Source organism: Meles meles, chromosome 5 (genome assembly GCF_922984935.1).
Source record: "Meles meles chromosome 5, mMelMel3.1 paternal haplotype, whole genome shotgun sequence".
Taxonomy (NCBI): Eukaryota; Metazoa; Chordata; class Mammalia; order Carnivora; family Mustelidae; genus Meles; species Meles meles.
Genome location: NC_060070.1, coordinates 137,142,173 through 137,165,952, shown reverse-complemented (window position 1 = coordinate 137,165,952; position 23,780 = coordinate 137,142,173). Strand labels below are relative to the sequence as shown.

At 46.6% G+C, this 23,780-nt stretch overlaps 1 protein-coding gene across 2 annotated transcripts; it reads left to right on the top strand.

Moving 5' to 3' along the window:
- Positions 1 to 448: 448 nt before the first annotated feature.
- On the top strand, positions 449 to 18,819 carry TFAP2A (transcription factor AP-2 alpha). 2 transcript variants are annotated; one of them, XM_046005655.1, is made up of 7 exons: positions 449 to 555; positions 5,248 to 5,682; positions 8,802 to 8,853; positions 10,893 to 11,124; positions 13,042 to 13,160; positions 15,080 to 15,221; positions 17,131 to 18,819. In XM_046005655.1, exons 1-7 carry the CDS (start codon positions 505 to 507, stop codon positions 17,417 to 17,419), a joined length of 1,320 nt encoding a protein of 439 aa, XP_045861611.1. In that variant the 5' UTR covers positions 449 to 504; the 3' UTR covers positions 17,420 to 18,819. The 2 variants fall into 2 exon arrangements, with proteins under 2 accessions (XP_045861611.1, XP_045861610.1); XM_046005654.1 differs by lacking the exon at positions 449 to 555 and adding an exon at positions 2,791 to 2,970.
- Positions 18,820 to 23,780: the final 4,961 nt, after the last annotated feature.

Sequence of the window (23,780 nt, the reverse complement as noted above, 5' to 3'; positions counted from 1 at the left end):
CGGCTGGTCTCAGGGGAGATTTCCTCGGCTCACAGGCAGGCGTGCGCTCTAGGAGCAAGTTCGCCGCTCGGAGAGGCCTTTATACCTGGGTCGGAGCGGCCGGCCGCAGATTGCGGTGCTGGCGAGCAATTGGACTATTGTTGATATGCTAATGAGGCGATTAGGCTGTTGGTAAAGAGCTGGAAAAGGGAAAAGTTTCTACCATTAGAGGGAGATCTCCGAGCGCACACGGGAGCTCTTTCCCTTCTCGCCTCCTCCCTCCTCCTCACCCTCCTCCTCCTCGCCCTCCTCCTCCTCGCCCTCCTCCTCCTCGCCCTCCTCCTCCTCCTCCTTTTTGCCCTCCTCCTCCTCCTCCTCGCCCTCGCCCTCCTCCTCCTCCTCCTCCTCGACCTCCTCCTCCTCCTCCTGCGCTCACCGCCGGCAGCCGACACTTTGCGCTTACCCAGAGAGTAGCTCCACTTGGGTGCGAGGCGGAGAAGGGGGCAAATCCGTTCACGCCGATCCATGAAAATGCTTTGGAAACTGACGGATAATATCAAGTACGAAGACTGCGAGGTAAGCGCGGCGCTGGCTATCCTTGCGGCCGCAGGCTCCGAGCTCTACCTTCCCGCTCCTCCTCCTTCCCTCGCAGCCAGCTGCGAAATGCGGGTGGGACAAACTTTCCCCAACGCAGCGCCCGCCTCTCCAATTCGCCCTAAGAACTCAGGGGAGAAGCTGGAGAGGAAGGATGTGGACGCTGTCTTCTTCCATTTTCCTCCTTGGAAGCTCGTGTCCCACTTTCCCCCCTTCTATTCCCTGGTCAGTTTTGGGACTGCTTAAGAGTGGAAAGACGAGCCTGGGTTTTTGAGGCAGTTGCTGGCAATTGGGCACGCGTCTGTGCACCCTGCGTGTGTCTCGAGCGAGGTTCTGGGGGGCCGAGTCACCAGGAAGGGAAAGGAAGGAGAAGAAACCATTTCCCTCCTTAAATCCTCTCCAATCTTTAATATTCCTTCTTTTATTTATTCATTTTTTCCCTTTCCTTCTTATCTTCCTCCTCCTCCTTTCTAAAAAAGAAGGGTCTTTTCTGTTTGGAGAAGGCGCCCGCACACTTCTCTCTGAGCTGTGTTGCACCTCCCAGTTATCGGGTTCAGTCTGGAAGCGCCCCTCTCCCAAATTGCTGCGGGGCTCGCTCCGGGTATCTGTGTTGCTGAAGAAGTTCTAAGCACCTTCTCCCTCTGAGAGATACTTTGAGAGCATCCCTGGGGTGGAAGTGGGAGGGCTGCACCGCGTGGAGCCGCCTGGTTGCCGGGTCCTCAAGCTGCGGGCCCTGAAGCCGCCGGGCGGTCGGCTGAGTGACCGTGGGAATCCTGACCCGGCTGCACACGACCTCCGGTGCGCGGAGCCCGAGGCGCGGGTGGAACGCGCCTCTTTGGAGCCCATTTTAAAACCCAGGGTCTCCGGAGCTCGGCTTCTTAGGGCAGCCGGGGAAGCCCCAGCACCACTGGCCCGCCCGCGGGAGGTGCTGGGAACCGGCCTGGCTGCCGCTGCCCCCAACTCCTTCACAACCCCCGCTGAAATAAGCGGAGGAGTCACAGGAGGGGGAGGGGGGCGAGGCCGATTATTACCTAAATAGGTGGTAGTCCCGGCTTTTGCTATTTTTCCTTCTCTGTTCCTTTCTTTCTCTTTGGCATTTGGAGCTGGAAATGTCTGGAGCAGAGGTCTGTGCGGGCTCAGCAGCGTGGGGCTCGTCTTCACTTGAAATCAGAACCCGGGTTTGTGTGAACGGTGTGTCACTGGTTCCCTTCCCCCTCTCCTCTCCGTCGACTATTTTAAAATCTTTCTCCTTTCCCGGGCTCTTCCTTTTCGCCTTCCCCTCACCCCATGGGGCACAGGGTGACATCCCGCGGGGACGGGCTCTTCTCTGGGGGCTCCTGCTGTGCACTGTGCGGGGCGCAGAGACCACAGGGCACACTAGCCGCTTTGTTTTCAGGCCCGTGGCGGGGGGCGGGGGGCGGGGGCGGGGTGCTCCGCGAACTGGTCCGAGTTAGCTCCTCAGTCTCCGCAGGTGAATTGTCCCCGCAAGGGCTGTGGCCCGAGGCTCGAGCATTTCACCTTCGCGGAGGCCGAAACCTAGCTCTGGGTGCCAAGCCCTCGGCGTGGCGTGCGGGGTTCGAACCTCTGCACGGCGCTGGGCGCCTATGAGACCTAAGTGGGAGGCAAAGAACTTGAGGGACCCTGTGGGGGCGCGTGTGAATGTGTGTGTAAGTGAGGCAACGAGAGAGAGAGAGAGAGAGAGAGAGAGAGAGAGAAAACACAGTGAGGGCTGTTTTAGCAACTTTGACTGCGGTGGGCGAGCGCCGGAGCAGGGATTTCGGGTTTCCGAGCCGGCTCAGGGCTGTCTAATTATGTCGGGGCTCTGCAGGGACACGCAGGAGGCGAGGTGCCGCTTGTTCTGACAACCCAGCGGGCGGACTGGCAGCGGCGGCAGCCTTGCCGCGCTGGGAGAGAGCGAGCCGTGTCAGCGGATTGGGGGGTGGGGGCGCCGGGCGGGAGTGGCCCAGCCAGTCGGACGGGTTTGCGCCGGGAGCCGGGAGCCCATGCCAGCGGCGCCCGGGCTGGGCCGCCTAGCGTCTCTGCGCGCCCCGGACCGCGTCCCGGCTCTCCCTCCCCGAACCCCTGCCCCGGAGAGCTGAGGGCGGGGCGGCAGCTGCAGCAGAACGAACGGCCCGGGCTGTCCGAGGGAAGCTGGAGCGGCGGCCGAGGCGAGGGCCGGTGGAGCGGGCGGGCGGGCCGGTCCCGGGCGGGGCGCCGATGGAAGAGCGGCGCGGCGGCCGGCAGCCGAATCCCGAGTCCCAGGCCCGGCTGCGGAGCGGAGGAGCCCGCGGCCGGAGAGGGCCGGGCAGCACCTCCCGCGCCGAGAGCCCGATGAATGCTCGGACGCGGTCCCCGGCAGCTCCTGCCCGCGACGCGCGGCCCCCACGGTATCCCGAGGTCTGCCCCAGCCTTTTAGGTCTGATTGTACTCGCTCGCTTCCTCTCCCCCTCCCCCTTCCCCTCGGCCTCCCCCTCCTTGCGCTCCGGCTCGGCCCCCTCCCCCTCCTTTCCTCCCTCCCTCTTTCCCTCCCTTCCTCCTCTCGGGCTCTCCCTCCTTCCCTCCCTCCTCGCTCCCCACTCTGGGCTCCACTCTCTCACCCACACTTTCTTTCTCACACACGCACGCAGACACATTCTCCCTCTCTGCGCTCCCTCCCTCGGTTTCCCTCGCTCCCTCTTTCTCTTTCACTTTTGCATGCCCTGCAACCTTTTAAAATGTTGCCCCTTCCCTGTGATTCGCCAGACGCCGCGCCGCGGCCCCCCGCGCGCTCGCCCGCTCCCTCTCTCGCCCGCTTTTTGTCTCTCGCGCTCCCTCTCCCCACCTCCGATTTGCTACACTGAGGCTCCCGTCAATGGACTGCATTGAGAGCCGGCTCCGGCGCGAGTTGCCTCTCCGCTTCACGCTCGATTTCCAGGCATTCTTCCCTTATTAAGTATTCGTGTAATATTAATAGTCATGAATATCTGCTATTAGGAGGCTCCAGGAACGCTGCCCAGCGCGGTTATTAGAAGCTCAAGCGAAGCCGCCGCTAAGAAAAGAGGGGAGACACGGATTAAGGAACACGCACATACACACAGACACACACACACACACTTTTTTCTTTTTCCTTTTTTTGGGGTTTTTCATTTTTTAAGGAACTTTGAATCATAACCGATCACGGCAGGATAGAGACCGTGGGTTCGACCAGCTGAAGGCGCCGCTCGAATCGGTGGTTCAAGTTCGGATGGACCAGAGCGGGGCTCCAGCGCTCGGGGGAGTGTCTGCGCCGTGACTGGAGTCCTGGGTGGCGCGGGGCTCTCGGCGCCTTTTGTGTGGGGCGCGCTCGGGCAGCGGGGCAGCCGGGCTCTCCAGGCTTGCTTGTTTTTTTCCACCCTGACTCGTTACCCCAGACTCTTCGCAGATGTTAGTTCACAGTTTTTCAGCTATGGTGAGTCCCATCCCCACCCCCATCCCTGTTTCCTTAGCAATTCTCTTCTGGAAACCTGGTGCTGCGGAGCTGCACCAACCTCGGGTTTCGCGCTCAGGTTTCCTTCAGGGCACCCCTTTTTCCATTTGCATTTCGCTCTTTCCCTCTTTCCTCTCGCTTTTTTCATTCTTTAATCGAATGCATTACCCCCCGCCCCCCGCTCGATCTCTCCCGGCGCGCAGACCTACCTCGCCGCTACTTCCCCAGGCGTGTTCCTCGCCACGTTCATCCTTATTTCTTTGCGTCTTCACTTGTTCCCGAGGTGTTCTCAACGTTTGATGCTTAATCCATATGCAGGATAAACGCTGCCCGGTGTGTCCCCTGCCCTCGGGGCCGGGGCTGAACCTCCCAGGGTTCGCACCCCCTGGAATCAACTCTGTTCGCTTGTTTGGCAAGCGAATTGCAATAGAGGAACATAAAGTCTGGCGTTTCTTCTGCCCTTTGGGGCTGGGGTGCAAGGGGCGGGAGCCTCCGCGCCGGGTTGCACCTCTCTCTTTTAAACCCAATAAGGCTGAATCTTTCTATTTTAAACGTTGACTTGACGTTCCCCCTCTCCCCATCCATATCGTAAATCGACCCTATTGAGAAAAAGGCTCCTAACTGAGAAAGCGGAAAAGACAAACCCATCCTGCAGTTAAAACCTTCTTTAAGCTGGTAATTTAAAGGTGTGCTTTCCTTACAGCCCCTCTACGAAATGTTTCTACTTAAATAGTCATGAAAATGGTAATTGTCTTTGAATGTGTATGATTTCCCCCCCCCCAAATAAATGGAACAGGCTAAACAGTAACGCAGTGGCAGGCAGGTTCAAATCCGGGGGAAAAAGAAAAGGCCGCTTCTACTGTTCAATATTTAGCAGGAATTTTAATTTTGCTTAAGGGAGGTTTCACGCTGCAGCTTAACGGGCTGTATTCTGGGAGGCCTTTTTCTATCTTCCCCTCTCCCCCCCGCCCCCAACTTTGAAAGAAACGCCTGAACAGAGCCTCTTATGCCCCCACATTTGCACGATCTAATTTCCTGCGATTTTGGAAGAAGCCCGTTTCACTTCTGGGATACCGAAATGAACAACTTAGAGCTCATTTCTTTCGGCGGCCTGCAGACGGGAATGAACGGTTTCCTACTCAGTCTTGCGGAGTGGATTTAGAGTGGGCAGATGTAACTCGACGCCTGATTTCTTGTTCTTTCCCCTTTCTTCTTCTTCTCTCTCTCAGGACCGCCACGACGGCACCAGCAACGGGACGGCGCGGTTGCCCCAGCTGGGCACTGTAGGTCAATCTCCCTACACGAGCGCCCCGCCGCTGTCCCACACCCCCAATGCCGACTTCCAGCCCCCCTACTTCCCCCCGCCCTACCAGCCTATCTACCCCCAGTCGCAAGATCCTTACTCCCACGTCAACGACCCCTACAGCCTGAACCCCTTGCACGCCCAGCCGCAGCCGCAGCACCCGGGCTGGCCCGGCCAGAGGCAGAGCCAGGAGTCGGGGCTCCTGCACACGCACCGGGGGCTGCCCCACCAGCTTTCGGGCCTGGATCCTCGCAGGGACTACCGGCGGCACGAAGACCTCCTGCACGGCCCACACGGGCTTAGCTCAGGACTCGGAGACCTCCCGATCCACTCCTTACCTCACGCCATCGAGGACGTCCCGGTAAGAGGCCGCGCGGGCGGCGCGAGGGAGAACGCAGCCCCTGCTCACTCGCCCCCAGAGAAGATTAATCAGGACACACAGACTGTGGCCTGGGGTTTCCCTCAGTGGCATTCACTTTTTCAAAATTCCATTTTATTTTTTGGGCGGACACTTGGAGAACCCACATAAACGACCGAATTAAAAAATTAAAAAGTAGTTGAGAGTTATAGCCCTAGAACAATGGTTCCTGGAGCTCCTTCAAACAATGCCTGCATTACCATTTCCACCGACACAGAAATAAATCAGATGAATGTCACCATTAACAATATCTGCCCCTCTCCAGGACAGTAAACTGTTTCGATTGGGAGAGGATCTAATTCCACCGCTGCGTCTGGCGTGGGGGATTTATCCCTGTCCTGGAAAAGATGTTAAATTCAACCAAAAGAACTCATTAAATACCCTAGCAGTTTAAAATAAAGTGTGAACAACATATTAAGAAAATTATTTCTACCGGATTTCATAAGCACTAGTGATGTCTAAAAGTTCTGTGTGTAGCTTACCCTGATTAAAGAATAGTTAAGTAGCAAATCGGAGCAGAGGGACATTAAAATGAAGCCTCCTTCTCCTCCTAGGGGTGCTAAGTGCTGACCTCATAAATCATTAGCTGGGTTCCCAACTCCTATCAGAACCTGCTACCCCTTATATTAAATTAAATGTTTTGAGACTATTGAGCAATACATTATTTGAGTTCTAATCCAGTTATCGATAAATGCAGTTTAAAACGATTTCTGAATAAGCATGGTATTAGCACATTTACTGTTTGCTAATGTTTGCAGTGTAAACCAGGCTATTGATAATTTGAAAATACTTTCTGAAATTAAATTTAAACCAGCATCTCTGTTTCAATTCTACGTATTTATGGTTTCCTCACAACCCTCCTGAAATGGAATTAGAATGAGCCAATAATTTTATTAAAGCTGTAAAGGCTCTGTTAATGCTGCTTTTCTTTGGAGAGGAAATGTATCTGGATGTGATTTTTACTAAAATGCTATTTCAAATTAGTGCATCAAATATTGCAGCAATATGTCCGTTGACAGTTTAATGATTACTGCATTAGATTGCAAAGAAAATGGTCAGATGAACTTACCTGCTTGCTTGGTGAATTTAAAACATTATTTAAGTTACATAGGAAAATAGAAAATTTATTACAGCTCTCATTTGGCCCAGTTAATCACTGAAATTTGTTGGTTATGTTCAGCAGCCTTGCATGGAAAGAAGGAAAGCAGGCACTTGATCCATTGTGGGGTTTAGAAAGCATTGTGTGTATGTCTGTGTTCATAAATGTTTTTGGAAACTGACATTAAACAGTGCATTTCTTGAAAGTAAAATAAGAGGAGCAGTAGTTGAGAAAAAGCAATTAAAAAGAAACCTGGGAGTTGTGATCATTTCAGTTTCCCTTCCCAAAGAGTCTCTGAATCCTTTTTCTAACCTGCTCTTTGGACATATTTGAATTGCAAAATGCACTGCAGTCCTTTGGAATTACTGTGAATTAGAATTGCTCTACTTTGCAAAAATTCCAAAGTGGCTGGTGTGAATTCTTAACACCTGTATAGTCACTTTTTGTGGTGAAATTAGTCAGTAGGAGAAATTAACCAAAAGATAAATAAAAACAAGGAAACCCAGTTGCTGCTCTTCCCCACCCTCCCCCACCTATTAAGAAAAAAATTCTTTCAAAGGAATTTGGGTCAGGAAAAGGGTTGTTTTCAATTTTCCCATTGCTACAACAGTTAACCTTTAATAAGAATGACTGCTAAATATTTAAGAAAATCAAATTGATGGTGAAAATTATTTAATCATTAATATCTCAGTGGGGTTTTAAACTTAACAGTCTTCCCTGTATGGACAAGGTCTAGAAATAACACAAATAAAAGTATTATGCCACACTACATTTACTTTATGGGTTTAGGGTGCATGCATAAAGGGATCATATTTCCCCATATAGTTAAAACACAAGAACTGCAGCAGTAGTCATTTCTGAACATTTCTCAATTTAATTATACTTACATCCAGAAGCACTTTAGGCAAGTTACAAATGAGAGCATTGAGTATAATAAAACCTGTAATAAAGCAACTTAGTACCATCCACCCGGAATCATTGCGATCAGGCACAATTAACAGGAGCATAAATCCAAGACAGAATGGAAAATGTTCGAATCAGTATTATTGTTGGACAAAGACTAGAGAAGGAAGTAATAGTTTTTTAAATGGTAATGCCTGTGTTTGGTAACGATTGCGAAATCTTCTATCTCAGCAGCCCTGGTGCTAATTTGTAAACACAGCCAGACATTATATTGCCTGTCAGTTTCTGCATTAGAAAACATGATTTCATTTTACTTTCTAATCACGTTTTGACTCTAGCACACACGTATACCCATCCATCTGTAAAAAAAAAAAAAAAAAAGGAGAGAGAGAGAGAGAAGAAAAAAAAAAAACCCACACCAACAAACCCGCTGCTGGACAACAGGGCGAAAAATACCCTCACAGGTTTTTGCTTTTGTTTTAGTCGTGTTCATATTTGTTTCTCATACCCAGTTTAGGCTGTAATCGTCTTTAAAAATTATTTTTAGTTTTCCATAAGTGAAGGTGTGTATACGCCTTTGCTTTTTATCACATTACCTAAAATGCTTATAACACTCCCCTGTTACTCCCGCCTGTCATTTCTATTGTGTTTCCGTGGCTTTTGCTGCCTGAACACTGGAACCGCTAAAGTCCGAAGACGCTGAGGCGCCAAACTAAAGCTAGGTGCATTTTTAAAGGTGAAACTGACTTTGTGAGAAAGATTAGGTGCTCCAAAACTTGGTTTAATTTCCAAAGAAAGTTTTATTCCCCAGCCCCATCTCCTTCAAACATGGATTATTTGCTGGGGGAGGAGAAATTGGCCATGGGTGTGCAGTGAAACCTCTTGAGTTCCAAAGCCTCAAATTCCAATAAGCCAAGATGAGATGTTTATATATAAATGTCACTATACAGGAGGGGGAAATTTTGATTCTACACCTTCCCCTCCCCCCATCTTGCACAGAATATTCATTTCCTTTTGTTTTGATTACACACTTACATCCATGTGTATCCTTTTGTTGCAGCATGTAGAAGACCCGGGTATTAACATCCCAGATCAAACTGTAATTAAGAAAGGTAAGCCATTTCCTTCTACATTCCAGGCATGTCCTTACAGGCATAGTGCTATTTAAAAGAACTCTCAGAGCTGTATTTATTTTTTTCAAATAGGATTTCCTAAAGGCTCAGAATTAGCAAATAGATGGCATAGAACAGCCATGCTTTAAATGATCGGCTTTCAGTATGTTAGTAATGGCAACAGGCTAGCTTTGTTCATGATTTGACCATTTAATTTAGTTTAATGATATCTAGACAGACACATGAAATGTGTAATAGTTGAACTGATTTGGAAGTGGCATTTCAATTTTGAAATGGTTTAATAGTTTAGTTAATCCGTTGTGTAAATGGCCATGAGTATTAAGAAGTATATAATTCTAAAATAGTGCGAATAATTCAACATCAGTATGAGAGTTGTGTCTTTTGTACCACTCCTTAGCAGAGGAAGAAAAAAACTTTCATGTTCTTCAATTTAATTTCTCATTAGCTGTTTAAGGGTTTTTAAACTTTGTGAATTAGGTTAACAAAAATTTGGCTTTTGGTTAAAATTAGCATCTTGAAGATGTCAGGATTATTAGCATAATTGTTCAGAGCAGAAATTGTTTTTAAAAAGTGTCAAGTGATTTGGTTGGATTTGTAATTTGTATTGTGGTTAGTGAGTAGAAATAAAGTTTACTGGATTAAATGCTATGCACAGCAGCTTTTTGTTGTTGTTGTTATGGTAGCAATGTTACATTGCAGGATTCTAGGCACCACCAGAGGACGATGCTATATAAAACTGTTCTCATTTCTAACCCCAATCAGTATATTGTTAGCTAGTTTAAAGTTTCATTTTTGCATCTGTGAAGTCTTTGTCACGTCAAATTAGATGTGCAAGGGATAAATCTTAAGAGATGCTCTTTCCAAGTCGACATGATAATTGGCTCTTTTATTAGTAATCTCTCAAGAGTTCGTTTAACTCCTATTGTCTCTATTAGCCTCCCCAGAGCTATTAATGTCACAAGTGATCTATCCAAAACCTAGAGCCCCCCACCTCCCCATACGTCTAGAATATCCCCATTAAGGAGGGAGGAACACTGAGAATGTATGCATATTATTATATATGTCTCCTTGTGGAATTTTAAAATACAAATGCATACAGTACGTAAATAATTGTGAATGCATCTGAATTATACCAGTGTTTGAGAAATGTAACATGGTAGTACACTTTTTCCTGGTCTTGAATTTTTTTCTATGGTGGGGCCGACAAGGAAGAGCTTGTGATTTTTGCCTAGTAAGAATATATCCTCTCCACTTGCCAATGAAGACACTCAAGCAGACAAGGATATTAACTCTGCTCAACAGAAGGGCATTGATAGAGCCTATGGTATAGGCCTGTTTATCCTTCTTCTCTCCCAGTTCAATATGGGACTGTGGAATGCATTTCTAAACGGTCCTTTTTAAAACTAAACGTAGGAAAGGGCCTATTTATCAAAAGGATGGGGCACTTGCCTGCCGTGTGTGTTGACCAGAGAATCCACCACCTCCCAGCTTGGTGCCTTAGCGGAAATGTTCACATACAGGCCACTTCAGCCATCTAAACTCTCTGCTGATCTTTACAACAATTTCTCCCCAACACTGAACTCCCCACCCCACAATACCTCCAAAGTACACGTAGCTTGCTCTCGGTGTGCAAACGTAATCCCCTCCCCTGCACCCTATACCGGTACTACCTCTCCTCGGATGGGCGCCCTGAGGGTCACAATTTCACTACCATTTCTAGACAGCACCCTGACGGCTAACAGGAAAGGGTTTAGGCAGAAGCACAGTCCTAGCTGGTGGGGCGAGGTGTGGGCGCCTTCCGGCCGCCGGGCGGGGTGCGCCGAGGGGATGAGGCTTGATCCCCAGAACGGGAATACAGCAGGGAATAGGACAGAAGGCGGGGGAAAGGAACCACAGGATTTTTCAGGGCTGGAAGGAAAGTGGGGGTTGCGGCGCAAGCCGGTACGAGAGCCGGGCTCGGGCAGGACTTGGGAGGGACCCCCGACGCCCACACGCAGCTTCCCCGTCTGTCTCCGCAGGCCCCGTGTCCCTGTCCAAGTCCAACAGCAACGCCGTCTCCGCCATCCCCATAAACAAGGACAACCTCTTCGGCGGCGTCGTGAACCCCAACGAAGTCTTCTGTTCAGTTCCGGGTCGTCTCTCGCTCCTCAGCTCCACCTCGAAGTACAAGGTCACGGTAGCGGAAGTACAGCGGCGCCTCTCACCGCCGGAGTGTCTCAACGCTTCGCTGCTGGGCGGAGTGCTGCGGAGGTGAGGCCCGGCACCGCCCTGCCCGCCCCGCCCCGCGGCCCGGGGAAACACTGCGCCTGCGCTTGGGCGGCGACGCAGAAGGGCCTCGCGCCACGGCCCTCCCTTCGCGGGAAAAGAAAGGGGCGGGGAAAAGGGCGTAAAACGGAGTGGGTGGGAGCTAGGGGCGGGATGAGGCGGCGCGCGCCTGCGCTCTCCGCAGCCTTCTCGCGCGCTCGAGGTTCTGGCGCGCGCTCGGGTCCGCCGCCGCAGCGCGCTCCCCGGGCCCTCCGCCCCCAACCCAACTCCTCGCGCGCACGCGCAGCGCACTGCACCGCGGGTTCAGTCCCGGCTGCTACAGCGGCGGGGCGCCGTGTAGCCGCCTTTTCCCTCCTCGCGTACACCTTGCACGCCCTGGAAAACTTCCTCTCAGGCGCCTTACTTTGCTTTACCTCCGTGTAGGGTCTCCGAAGGTAAACCACCGTCCCTTGAGTAGGGTTTTAAGTAGATGACATTGGCTTTCTCTTGAGTCCGCCACCCAGCCCCCCCCCCTCCTACCCCCATCACCATCACCTCTGGCCAGACGACGACTCCCAGTGCCTAAGGCGCTCACATTAGTGGTTCCCAGGTACTGCTGCCAGCGACGTGCTCCAGTCAGCACGCATGACACGTGTACGTGCATTATGTGTAGTCGTTACCCACCAGTGCATGTTACATACGTGGCTGGGGATACACGTCTCAGCCCTGTGAGGTCGGAATGTTTCGTTTCCTAGATAAGATTTGATAAGGGTCTGCGAGGTGAAGCACCTTCCCTCAGGGCAGGTTTCTCCTTCCTTTGGGCTTCGCCCTCTTAGGGTTCCACCCAACTTTGTGAGTGGTGGGTGTTGGGTTGAACTTTCCCAGATGATCTTTTTATCTTTTCTTTCCTTTTTTTTTTTTTTTTTTTTTTTTAAGTAGACCAAGAACTTCACAGTTTGCCGTTTATTTATTTTTCATCAGTGGACCCATAGCCCTGCTCTGATGGGCATGTTCCACACAAAGCGTGTAAAACCATTTTTGGGAGGTTTCGGACATCAGCTTTTCCAGTGTTTTCTTCCTCCTTCACAGTCATTTTGGCTTCCTTTTGTAATCTTTCTCTGACAGATCTGAAACCGCCCTCTGCTTTTTCCTCCCCTTCCCCCACCCCCAGTATTGGAGACTGTTTACCTAGGGGAGTATAATCTAATCCACACAATTAAAGAGCACTTGAGTAGGGAATAAAATCTGAAATTAATTAATTTGCTGTTTTATTTAAACAATTTATCTTAACCACTTTCTGATTATGGGAGTCTATTTAGACATCTATTTAGAACCACCTCCATTGTCTCTGAAATCAGTGAAATTTTTAAAGGCCGATACCCGCTTTTGACATTTCCAGTTAGGCTACTGACATGGCATGTAAAGAGTTGGTAAAATGAATTTCCCATTGGGGTTAAAGCCAGAGCAGGAAACGTGAGAGTGATGATAACTTTGGTTACCCTGAACAGCCTAACAGCGGTTCTTGCAAAGACAATTTAAAGACCCCATTGGGATTTGTGTGATTGTAACAACAGGGAAAATACATAGTAATCAGTTGAACTCAAAAATACCTCAAACCTCAGAGATGAGAACGGTGTTTGTTTGTTTGTGGTTCTTCTTTAGAGAGTTGGGGAATCAAAACCTTCCAACCTGCCATCAGGGCTGCAGGAATAACTGAACACAGGGGGTGCTTTACTGTTTAGCCTTTGTCTCCCATGATCTTTCCCTACCATTCCTTCCTAGCTTTCCCTCCCTTAAGTATCTCGGGGCCATGATTCCTAATTTTAAAAAGCACATGTTAGGAGGTTGTCAAAGTGACTATACTGTAACTCAGAGCCACCCAATATTTTCTAAATCCCTTTCTTGCATATATTTGTGAAACAGGGCGAAGTCTAAAAATGGAGGAAGATCTTTAAGAGAAAAACTGGACAAAATAGGATTAAATCTGCCAGCAGGGAGACGTAAAGCTGCCAATGTCACCCTGCTCACATCACTAGTGGAGGGTAAGCGAGTCCACTTGCTAACAAGAAGGGAACTGTCTTCTGGGAAAATGGATAATACTCTGTGGCCAGATGTTTGGTTGTATTTTGTGTCAGTTAGGCAGTTTCATTTTTTTTTTTTTTTTTTCTGGCAAATAGAGCTGGAAGGGAACAGAATCCTGGCACGTCAAAAAACTATTTGCACTTACTCCTGTCCTCCTTTCTTCTTCCCCTTTGCCATAAAATTCCACCTCCCTGAACCCAATTCTGACCTAAACAAAGTGAAAATTTAAGAACTGCATATTCTCTCCAAGTTCCTGTCTCCTCCACAGAGCTCAGCAGTAAATCACTTAAGCTATTCTGACATCTGCGTTTGAGAAATGCGTGACCATTACTTCCTGAATTAATTTGGGAATCTTTGACCTGCATCCTGATTTAAGACCGTCCTGAAAGCTCAGGGTTATATGCCCTTTTAGGTTTTTGTTTTCCAAACATATGCTCCCTTATCTATTACTTAATTGTGCTTCTCTAGTGGAGGGGAAGAAAAGTGAGCAATCTTGGATTTTGAATTGTTGGGCTAGGAAAGAAAAAAGAAAAACAAGCCTTGCAGAAAGTTCCTCATGGCAGTTTTTAACATACACACACAAAGCTTCCAACCCCTTTAAAACAAAAGCTACCCCTGTTCTCACTCGGTGCTCTAGATACACTGTCATCAGAATCCACTCACAATCCTACTTCCTCTGGATTCCTTTTAAGTTCTTCTAATAGTAAATTGGCTTAAGTTTAGATGTGTTAGAAGGAATGTCTAAGCTGTCTTGCGTTTTCCTTTGTGTTGTGTTGGAAATGTCTACTGCCGGTGGAAAAAGAAAGACACTTAAATGATCAGGTAGATATCAAAACTACCATTTATATTTAAAGAAGGTATTTTGTCTTCTTTACACCTTACAGTTGAGGAGATAGATCACAGTGGAATTTGGGTTCCAGCTTTATAAAGAACTGTAGCAAAGTTTAAAATCATGCATTTGAGGACTCCCAGGAGGCAATCTGTGAACAGCGTTAAAGATGATAATATAACTGTTAAACAATAAGCAGTTCTTTGGGGCCAGAAGCGCAACAACAGTAGCTTTGCATTAGAAATACCATGAGTACATACAGAACCCACTATGCATACCCCAAAAGAATTAAGCGCAAAGGAAATGGTCGAAGTGGCTTTGGGTGTAGTGTGAGAGTGTGCATGAGCTTGGGGGTTGAGTCCTGTTCCAGGGAGGCAGTTTCTGGAGAACTGTTATTGTTTGTGATCCGCTCCATTTTATGGAAACAAGCTCTGCAGAAAGGGCTTTGATGCTCTAATTGGCGCATGCGTTCTTCCGGAGCTGGAGCTAATGGCAGGAAGCCCTGCAGTAAAAACCAACTGGTTCAGGAAATTAAAACCAAAGATTCGAAAATCAACAACACAGACAGACTCAGTGGAGTGACCCTCAAATCCTCTTGGTTAATCGGTTTGGATGAACAGATAATTATATGCGATCAAGTTAAAATGTAAACCTTCAGTTGTTCCCCTTGCAGAAAAACTCAGCGAGTAATTATGAATATCATTTATGAATGTGTTGATAGGTGTGAGGTTGGAATACAAGGAACATTTTAAAAGAGAAGTTGGGGGAATGTCATCAGGGATCAGGGTGGGTGGGGGATGGGACAGGAGGGTGGCGGATGGGATTTACATTTTCAAGTCATCTAGGCTTTACTGGGACAAGTGGCCATTTTTCCTGATAAATTCATCTGCCAGATCCTACAGAGAAGGAAATAAAATGCCTGAAACGGGAAAACAAGTAGTTTGTGTTTTCTTAAACATCTGGGTTAAGAAAATAAGAGTGTTGGGAGGAAAATCTGACCTCAACTCTTTTCATTCTCTTGCGCTCACCTCCCCTCTCGCCTCCTGCCAGGAGAAGCAGTCCACCTAGCCCGGGACTTTGGGTACGTGTGTGAAACTGAATTTCCTGCCAAAGCAGTAGCTGAATTTCTCAACCGACAACATTCCGATCCCAATGAGCAAGTGACAAGAAAAAACATGCTTCTGGCTACAAAGTAAGGCATTTACCTTACCTCTCCGGGGTCTCTGTGTCTTACTGTCGAGAGAAACAACCAGAATCGTTTCTGGTCACACTTGCCTCCTCTCTTCGTTTGGTGTTAATCAGCTTTGTTATCGTAAATAATTGAAGTTACCAGCGCAGTCTTAGAATCCATACTCAACCTTCAAGGGGAAGCGTAGGTGGGATTCTTCGTGTGCTCCCATTCTTATCCTCTCTTCTGCTCCCCCTTTTCAGTTAAAACAAAAAAAAAAGTGTGTATGGGGGTGGAGTACGGTAGGGGTTTGATGGAAGCTGAGTGTGGTTTGGTGACTATGTTGTTTTAGAAAGACCAGCCTTGAGTCTGTAAACGGGTAACAGGCTTGCTTGTATCAGTTTTTGTCTCCTATCAATATGTTCTCCGAGAGCAAGGATTAAGCAGTGGCCTGCAAAATGTGCAAGCCAGAAGTTGTCCTAGTTTCCGGCTTAATCCCTTATCCCATTTCTTGCCTTTCTTCCACCTCCCTCCTGGAAAGTCTCTCTCTCTGTCTCTGTCTCTCTCACAGGCACACACACACACAGCCCACAAGTTTTAGCCTACAGGCGAGATGTCAAATAGGTTTCAGAAGGGCCCAAGTTATATTCCCATCAGTGCTTGGGCTGAATAGGCTTCTCCAGGTGGTGTGTGAAAAGAAAATGACTGTTTTGATATGTTTTCTGGAAATTAAAAGGCTTGTTTGGAAGCCCTTAATTATCAAAGTTGATGTCACAGGAGGGCTTGGAACCAGAGGGCAGAGGCTGAGGCCTCAGGTGGGACAGTGTCTGGCCTGGGGACATCAGCTGGCCTGCCAGTGCTCCCCCATTCTCCCTCTTCCCCACCTGCCTCATACCAGTACCCCCATCCCCTCCAGACTGCTGCTGTTCCAGGAAGGCCCCACCTAGGCCTTGCTTCCCAGATTCACAGACAGCTTCCGGTGTACAGGCCTCTGCTGTCTGTATTTCCTACTTCTCAAGACCCTTTCTTGAGATTTCAACTTTTTCTCTTCCCTTAGCTTCCTAAGCACACCTGTGTTCACAATTTTCCCTCAGAATGGGAAATTGAAATTGAAGCATCTATTTATTCTCAAAAATCAGTCTGAGGGGCACCTGGGTGGCTCAGCTGGGTAAGCGTCCCACTCTGGATTTTAGCTCAGGTCATGATCTCAGGGTCTTGAGATCTATCCCTGCCTCTCAGACTGGGGCTGGGAGCCTGCTTGAGCTCTCTCTGTCCCTGGCACTCTGTCTGTCTGTCTCTCTGAGCTGGCTCTCAGTATCAAGTCTGCATTGTCCCCAAGTAACCGCTTTTTTGTGCATTTATTTAAAGGCACAGTAATCCCAAGAAAAGTTTGCCTTTCTGTCTGCATCCAACCTGATTTGTAGGATTTCATCCCACCCACTGAGGTCTCTCTAGAACAGAGCAGGAAGCAGGTCTCTCTGATATTTTGAGCAGGACAACTCATGGCTGCTGGCTATTGGCTATTGGGAAATGCTTTTGTTTCTGACTCCTCATCCCTCTCCTCCTCCTTTGTTTCTCTTCTAAACATGTGGAATGTTTCTCTGTGTCAGGGGTGTTTGGTGTGAGTGAGAAAGAAGGGGGCTAGCCGTTAGGGGTAGCTGGGGAGTGAGAGAGGGAGAATTTGTGAAGGTAGGAAGGGCCACATTCAGTGGACATGGAGGGGTGACTGGGTCTTCTGTCTTGTGCACCCCCCACCCACTCCAAGTCTGTCTCTGGGGCCTTGGGTCAGGTCAAGGTTCACGGGATTCCGGTGGAGGTAACTGCAGGGAGAAAGGTTTTCTCTTCGCTGCTCATGCTGCCCACAGGGGAGCCTCAACTCTCTCTCTCCCTGCCCCCCACCCCCCTCTTTCTCTCTGCTTCACTTGTGCTACAGACAGATATGCAAAGAGTTCACTGACCTGCTGGCTCAGGACCGATCTCCCCTGGGGAACTCGCGGCCCAACCCCATCCTGGAGCCTGGCATCCAGAGCTGCTTGACCCACTTCAACCTCATCTCCCACGGCTTCGGCAGCCCAGCGGTGTGCGCCGCGGTCACGGCCCTGCAGAACTATCTCACCGAGGCCCTCAAGGCCATGGACAAAATGTACCTCAGCAACAACCCCAACAGCCACACGGACAACAGCGCCAAAAGCAGTGACAAAGAGGAGAAACACAGAAAGTGAGGCTGTCCTCACCAGTCCGGCGAGCCCACCCACCCAGTCTCCAGCCCCCTACCGCCGCAGGCAGGTGACAGCTCCGGGACCAGCACCCCGCCCCCTCCCCCACTGCTGCTATTGCTGATGCTGCCGCCACCACCGCCACCACCTTCAGCCCCCCAGATGCCCGGGGACTCTCTGCCGTCAGTGGGACAGCACCTGCTGACTGGACCCCCAGCCTCCAAGTCCCCCGTCGGCACCAACTCCCCTTTGCCCTCCTGTGGAGCCTAAGAGAACAGAACAGGCCGAGGAGCCAGCAAAGAAAAGTTCTGTCCAAGTTTGTGAACGATTTTTTAAAAAAAAAACACAACCCAACAACTCAACAACCACCACCACCACAAAAAAGCTAAAAAAATTTTTTTCTAAAAAAAAAATAAATAATAATAATAACATAAAAATAAAAAAATACTATATGCGCTTCATGGGACTGAATCACCACCTTCCCTTACATACTTCCGATTGTAGCCATACTTTAAAAAAAAAGGCGTAAAGGAAAATGACATTTTTATCAGTATTGTGAATAAACTTGAACACAAATACACGAAGTTCCATGTCATGTCTTCAGTTGTAGAAGTTTTTTCCTCTCCAAGGTAAAGCGACCAACTTGAACTTTCTCTGGCAACACGATTCACAGTTATATAAGGGAATCCGTGTTCACGTCTCTGTATATATTTATTTATGTGTAATTTAATGGGAATTGTAAATATGGTGAGTCTGTTTTAAGCCTCTCTTTTTTTTTTTTATTTATCTGGTGATCTTGTTTACCTCTTGTTTAGTGGGTTTTGAATCTTCCCTATTAGTTCTTCATGTGGTTCATGGTACTTATTTAGAAATTCAAGGTTTGGGGGATTTTTTTTTCCCCCCTCTGGGGTTCATGAATTTAGCCCTGTTGTAGCATGTTAAAGAAGACAATGAAACAGCTGAACAGAATTTTAAAAAGTAAAATAAAATTTTATATATAATTAGTATGACATTTAGCATTTCATTGAACTGAAAGAAAAAAGTTGATATCGGACCCTGGAAAGATTTTTAAACTTGAGTGGTTTGAAACCCCTTCTATGTACTGTGGGGAGAAAAAAAAAAAAGTTTATTTTATTTCACTGTCCTCCCTTGAAAGCATCATTTGAGCAATAAATGAGTATTGTCTTTAAACCAAGGGTAAGGGATTCCCCCACCCCCACACTCTGTCTCTCTCTTTCTCGCTCTCTCTTTTTGTTCAAAAAACTTCAAACATTTGGGACCACCTGGTATTCTGTATTTTCACTGGCCATTTTGGAAGCAGTTCGAGTTGTATTGTATTGAGTTGTGCTGGCGTAGTTTCCATGCCTGTCAATGTATCATAGTCCTTTGTTGCCCAGATAAATAAATATTTGATACGCTTTATGTCGATTTTTTTTTATTCAGTGGCTGTCTTTACCCAGGCGTATTTTTGTTCTTGGCAGTATTTTTTATTCAGTATGGTTACAGTAATTGAGTTTAACTCTCCCTTGGCAATTGCTCCTTGCAATAAGCAGCTGAACCCACTGTTTCCCTCAAGTATAATAAAAACTTACTTTCAACTTGGAGTTCAGAGCAGGGTATCATTTCGATATTCCACGGAGTCTGTATTCAGACAAATGACACAATAAAACCCAATGTATTCTTTTGGATAAAATATTGTTTGTACTGCTAAAAGAATGACATACTATCTTTTCCTTACTAGAAACATTAATTTTATTATTAAAAATAAAGTTTTATTTTATTTATGTTGATCCTTTAGGTTTTCATTTGTGTTCTGGAAACCGCAATATAAAACCTTCAGAACCAAACGTTAAGGATGACAAGGAAGATGGAGAACAGAACAGAAGACCCTCCCCCGCCCACCCCCACCCCCATAACTACTTTGGAACCTGTCTTAGAGGATAACTGAAATGTGAATTGTTAGTTCATTAGCACAAAGGAAATACCCACTTAAACCTTTACTTGCTAGCTCAGGCTTCTCTGTGGCTAAGACATGTAAATGAGCAAAATCTAACTCTGGTATTCTGGAAAGAAAAGGAATGGTGGCAGAAATGCATGAAGAGGAGAGAAAGAGAAGGTACCTTGTCTCCCATTTATTTTAGTATTTTCTTTAGGAATGAGTTCACCACTATGCTCTTCTTAGGATCTCCTGAGATAGCAGAGGTGAGTGGGGAATTATGTGGATTTCCAGAATCTTTTCTGCCTGCCCTCCCTAAATGTCGACCCACCCTTTTCTATCACCAAGGGGCTCCTCCTAGGACCTTTTAGAAATACAAAACGGGCTCTGAGGTGGGGTGGAGAGGATGGGGAAGGGCTGTGCGTCCTGCCTCTCCAGACCTTTCCTATCTGTCTTCTACAGTAACAGGGCTGTGTGTTCAGCTCTTAGAACAGGAAGGACTTCCTGTACGTAAAAATGGCGAATTTAGTGCTTTTATAAAGTCTGATTTGGAAAGACTTTGCTTTGGAACTGAGGGAGATTTTAAATGGTTTTTAAGAAGAAAATGGGGGTAGTTAACTGGAAGGTTTATAGGAAAGGTCACAGAAAAAGTGTCTAGGTATACACACTGGAGGAGATGTAACATTTGTTCATCCAGTTTGACATTCCGAAGGACTAAGAAAGCAAAGCATTAGACAGTGTCCATTTTGCAGCCTTTTGCTTTCTAATCTCCTTATGGGAGGCTCTGTGAAATCAATCTCGACAGACGAACGAGAGTTGGTGGAGTCTAAATTCTATTTTCCAAAGCCAGAGAATTCACAACAATGGTGGGTTTAAAAAAAAAAAAATTTTTTTTTCCAAATGGAAAGTGTATCCTTAGAAAGCCACGCAGCAACTGTTTTTTAAAGCGGTTATTTATTATTTCCTAGAGAGACTGGTTAACTGGAACCGTAGATGTAACAAAATAATGAGGCGAATGAACCCTAACTGTACATACTCTTGACAGAAATGAAATGCACACAGCATCGTAGCAGGTGAAGTGAAGCATTGTCTATCAGGGCTGTTTTTCTTGGCTGCATCTCAGATTGTGTGGGGGATCCTAACCTCAGGCACAATAGCATTCATAAACAGCCATACATTGCTGCTCTTTCTCCAACGACACATAAATACTCATTTTAAAACGAAAACAATCTTATTAAATACCATTCATTCATATCTGGATTTACAGATGCCTGTTATGTTGGAAAACCTGAACCCAATATAATCCTTGCATCCTGAGAAAGATAGAAAGGAAATGGTGGGTTAGAACATTACAAGGTCATAATAAACAATGGTTTCCAAATGCACAGAATTAGTTATTTTTATTCTGTAGTTGGACATTTTGAGAAGTAGGATACTGTGACTTTTTTTTCTTTTTTTTTTAACAAAAATTTGAAAGAAGTTATATATTTTAAGGGGTAGGAGGAGTAGAGGGGTTATTATTAAAAATTTTTATGGAACTAATTGAAGACTATATAGATTTTTTACTTTATCTGTTGTGACCAAGGTGTATTTTTCAAATCACATGGTGATTCTTGACAGGTCACATGTTTATATACTAACAACCATGATTCTCTTTGGATTAACTCAAATTAGGATACATAACTTGAATTATAAGGATGCTTGCTAGGCTATGCTAATTACCACACCCAATTTTTATAAAAGCACAATGCTCCTTTATTACCCCTTCTATTCTCCAACACCCTTTAAAAATCACAACCCAATCCATTCCTCCCCAAAATCGAATATTAATATAATTTGAGTTCTTGATGGAACTACCATCAGGACTGCAATGCCCCGCAGCTGAAATAATATTTAAAATAGAAGGGATTTGACATTTGAGAAGTCAGTGGCTTGAAATACCCAGTTGTACTTAGCTAATTCAGTCCTTAACCTCTGGTTTCAAATAAATCAATTACAGTCGATTCCACTTCAGTTCAGAAGTGCACAGGGTTTTAGTTAATTGAATACATTTTATTCACTTGCTAGGAATATTCATTTATCAAAATTCCAAATTTAATGTACATTTCTTTACAACTCAGGTTATATTAGGCTGCACAATCGGATCAAATTTGCCCTGGTTTCCCCAAATCCTGCTAAAAATCTGAATTCTACCAGTCTTTATGAAACAGGGCCTCCCCATTTCTTTCTCAATCAAAAGTAAATTCATACTAATTTAATGGCAGGCAGGAGAGCTGCTTTCCCCCACAAAGAAAAAAAGTCCTATGTGGTCATCAACCTTGTGTTAAGTTTAAATAGGTTAAGAACAGAACTGGATTAATTAAGTTTTAAAAAAGTATTGACCTGAAATTTAAAAAAAAAAATTACGCATGGTTTTCATTAGAGCTTAACTTTGTTGCAGCTGACAGGTATGACAGCGTTTTGTGGTCTTAAAGCCGCAGGCTCCTTTTCTTAACCCTCTCTCTTCCTCTGCCTCCTCCCTCCGGCTTTTGGAGAAGTGCTTGGACAAACAGCGAAATTGTTAACTGAAAGCAGTGTGGTTAAATGTGCCCAAATGAAGTTGTGCTTTAAACAGATATTGATGTATGCAGCGTTTTATATTTATTGTTTGTAGCATCCTGCTGGCAGCAGTTTACTGTTTGGAAAGGAAAGGGGTTAATTAGCGTCATTATCAATCACTAATGCTTGCCTAACGTGTCCAAAGAATAATCAAGTTAGAGGACGGCATGAAGCCAACAGCTGCTTCATCCCAGTTACAGATCTCCTAAGCCACTCAGTTACAGGGTTGGGGGTGGGAGGGAGGTGAAGCGAGGGGAAGAATCCTCATTGCTTGGGTAAAAGGGCTATAAAAGCCGGGTCAACTCGCTGGAGATCCAAGAGGCGGAAAGGACGACATAAATAACCAGCGTTTTCATTCTTTGAGTTACAGGTGCAGAGATATCAGCGGTCCTGAGGCCAGAGGACTGAAATTTGTTCTTTAACGTGCTTGATTATCCAAGTTGAGCCTTTGAAGAAACACATCCATGTTTCCCCATCGCTTAGTGTCATATGGTAAAAAAGAAATCTAACATGCAAGGAGAAAAAATACCCCCCACACCACAGACAAATCCAAGTCAACTGCTTGCATCCCGCAACCACCCATCCCAGAAGAATGAAACCACACAACACACCAGGTTAACAGCAGCTCTCAGACCCCTGTATCACCTCTTGGGATGCTCAGGGATGTTTTCCCTTGTGAATGTCAATGAACAACTCTTTTCTATTCTAACCTTGATTGCTGCGCAGATAGCCATCTCAGTTTCCAACAGTTACTACTACTCTTAAGGATACTGTCCTCCTTGTGAATACTCTGTGGGAGAGAAACTGAGAAAGTTTGACCCTGTTGGGGGTTCCTCTCAGAAGCTTGTCTGTAGATACATTATTTGCCAAGTTAACTCTGAGTCAGAACTGAAACTCCCATTAATGATCAGAATTTACTCAACTGTGTTTCTGAAGGCAGGGATGAATTAGTCCGAGGTGGAGTATTTATAAACAGAGAGCAGTTGTATGATTGAACATGACATTGATTTCTTTCTACCAAAGCAGTAGCCCAAACTCATCTGTGCCCACGTGGATATAGATGAGAAACATTCTCAACAAATCACCAACACAATTTAATTCTCCCTCCAAAGAAGTAACTGGGGTTTCGCACTGAGGACAGCAGGATGGTTATCCAGAGTGGGAAGAGAGAAGGATATTGGGAGGGAAACCTAAGTAATTCATGTATATGAGAGGTTCCTGGGTTTGAAAAATAATATTCTGCCCCTTAGGATCATGACTGCAAAAGCACAGGAGGGAATGAAGGAGATTTGAGGTTGAACTGCGGGGGGGGGGGGGGGGGGGGGGGGGGGCTACAACTAACTTTAAATGTTATTCATGTGTAAAAGTGTGTTGTTTCTTTTTCATCTTTGATGCCTGAAAAGAACAACACAGCCCATTTTGCTTTCCCACAGAGATGTATTTCTCAACAAAAAAAGCAACACTTAGGATATTACTGGAGAAGTCTATGTTAGAGGAGAAGCAAGTGCTGGCGAGATGAACTTTCCATAGTGGAGATACTTAATGGTATTCATAACATGGACCTTCCTTCTTTCCTTCCTTCCTTCCTCTCTCCGTCCCTCCCTCCCTCCCTTCCTTTTCTCTCTGTTTCTCAGTTTTTAATGTGGACCGAGTCTGATCATCTTTGGGGAAACTTCACAGAATTACTTTGACTTTCCTAACTTTCCCTTAGAGGTGGGAATATTTTCAAGAGCAGAACCAGCTGTTTGTTGTTGTTGTTTTTGTTCTTTGTTTTTGGTTTTTGTGTGGCCCAGTTCTATGCTCTGCTTTCGCTGCTGGTGATTCTTCTATGGA